The sequence below is a fragment of the Sorex araneus genome, chromosome 3 (genome assembly GCF_027595985.1).
Source record: "Sorex araneus isolate mSorAra2 chromosome 3, mSorAra2.pri, whole genome shotgun sequence".
Classification (NCBI taxonomy): Eukaryota; Metazoa; Chordata; class Mammalia; order Eulipotyphla; family Soricidae; genus Sorex; species Sorex araneus.
Window position 1 is genome coordinate 175,094,004 of NC_073304.1, and position 2,274 is coordinate 175,096,277.

Here is a 2,274-nt window from a genome sequence, read left to right on the forward strand (position 1 = left end):
TATCACTTGTATAACTAGTCCCGTTGATCTTCAGTTTGCTCGAACGTGCACCAGTAAAGTCGCCATTTGTCCCCGTTGCATGCTAGTGCAGCCCAGTGTTCTCTGCTTGCTCCAGGAACAGGAAGAGCCTCAAACCATTGAGAAATGCAAAATTAATGAGCAAAACACTTGAGCAAGGGGAGGAAATAAAGAGGCAAAATTGAGACATGACCAGCTAGAAGTGAAATAAAAAGGCAAGTCTATCATCACAGTTAGAAATAACAGAATTATGAACAAAGCCTCCTTGAAAGACAGTCATAAAAATGTAAGTTAAAAAATGGTCTCTTTTTGAATGCATCCTAATTAGAACCTGTTTTTCCTCTGGATTTGAGTCAAGACCTTCCCCAGGGCAACTTTGACATCCTTGTTCCTCAAACTGTAGATCAGGGGATTGAGCATGGGCCCCACATTAGTATAGAAAACAGAAGCAACTTTTCCTTGATCCATAGACCCAGGAGAAGAAAATTTAAGGTACATGAACGCTATAGAGCCAAAGAAAAGCGAAATGGCAGCGATGTGGGAGCTACAGGTACTGAATGCTTTGGACCTCCCTTGAGTGGATTTGATCTGAAGAATGTTGCTGAGGATGAAGACGTAAGAAATTAGGATGGTAACACTGGGCACTGTGACATTAATAGCCACCACGATGTTAACGACTAAATCATTGACATAAGTGCTGGTGCAAGAGAGCTGAAGGAGAGGGAGGATGTCACAGAAGTAATGGTTGACCACATTAGCATTGCAGAAGGTCAGCCTGAGCATGCACCCTGTGTGGGCGGCAGACCCCGCAAACCCCATGGAATATGCAGCAAAGCTTATCAAAGAGCAAACCTGAGGGGACATGGTGACCTTATACAGCAGTGGGTTGCAAATGGCCACATAGCGGTCATAGGCCATGGAGGTCAACATGTAGCATTCAGAGATGACAAGAAAAAGAAAGAAAAACAGCTGAGTCATGCACCCAGCATAGGAGATGACGTTCTTCTTTGACACAAAGTTCACCAGCATCTTAGGGGTGAACACTGAAGAGTAACAGAAGTCAATGAAGGACAGGTTAAAAAGGAAATAGTACATGGGGGTGTGGAGGTGGGAGTTGAGAATGATAAGGATGATCAAGCCAATGTTGCCCACCACGGTGACAATGTACATCACTAGAAACAGAACAAAGAGGGGTCGCTGGAGCTCTGGGCGGTCTGTTAATCCGGCAAGCAGGAATTCTGTCACGAATGAATCATTCTGAGGCAGCACTGTCATCTTGGGGAAATCTGTGAGAAGAGATGACAATGCCATTCACAAAGACTCGACTCTCCACAAGGACTCACTTCCAAGAAGGGGATTCGACAGGCTGAAGTCAAGCAAGTGCCGCTTTTCAGCAGGGCTGTGCTACCATGGCCTCCCCTCAGCAGTTAAAGGATTGTCTCTTGCCTGTGACAAACAACTGTTACTGACTTTGCTCCAGGGAAAGGTCAAGCCCACTTGCTGGTGAGCAATGGGAGCAAGGACTTCTCCCTCACGCCTCCCCCACATTCCTCTGTTTCTTCACTTCCTAGTCCCTGTTGGTGTTTCCATTTCTCTACTGGACACCTCAGGTCCTGTCACAACCAACCAGACAGACAGAATGTCTCTGGGGTGGAGACCTCACAGATATTCTGTTTCTGGAAGGGAGGGTCTTCAGATCCCTTACTCCAAGACTCCACTGACTACCTACCCCAGAGCTGCAACTCATTCTTCCCTTTGTTTCATCCTAATCAGACAGAGAACTCATGAAGGACTGTAAAGGTGCTTCCCCGGCCTTGTAGGAGAGCAGGCAAGAGAAACCTTAGTTCTGGGGCTATCTAAGCTGGTTGTAAAGCTTGAGGAAAGTTGTCAAGCAGACAAATACAAGACTAACCCCATTTAAATGTCTTTAGGAAAGGTTTCTCATCTTCCTCTGTGTGGCTGTCTGCTGGACAGGGCTCCTGGCACTATCAGAGTGGGCCTGTGGCTATCAGAAACAGCAAGGCCGGCATGCCTGTCCTCTCAGATTGTGTGACTCAACAGAAATACTTTTCCTCACTTATCAACAACAGGAAAAGGGAAAGAACCCTAGAAACGTGACTGACTTACTCTCCTCCTAAGAGGACTCCACGTTGACTCTTTATGCTGGTTTTCCCCACAGGGCTCTGGAAGAAGAGTGGACGGTGTTGATACCAATGCTGACTAGCTGTGATCACAGAATCTGCTGCTTCTCTTGGT

At 46.5% G+C, this 2,274-nt stretch overlaps 1 protein-coding gene across 1 annotated transcript; it reads right to left on the minus strand.

The window, feature by feature from the left end:
• Positions 1-342: 342 nt before the first annotated feature.
• Positions 343-1,317, minus strand: LOC129403435 (olfactory receptor 147-like). The gene has a single exon (XM_055131776.1). It carries the CDS (start codon positions 1,291-1,293, stop codon positions 343-345), a length of 951 nt encoding a protein of 316 aa, XP_054987751.1. The 5' UTR covers positions 1,294-1,317.
• Positions 1,318-2,274: the final 957 nt, after the last annotated feature.

Excerpts from the sequence above, each read along its gene's own strand:
- LOC129403435 (XM_055131776.1), bottom strand. The coding sequence starts at position 1,293 with ATGACAGTGCTGCCTCAGAATGATTCATTCGTGACAGAATTCCTGCTT.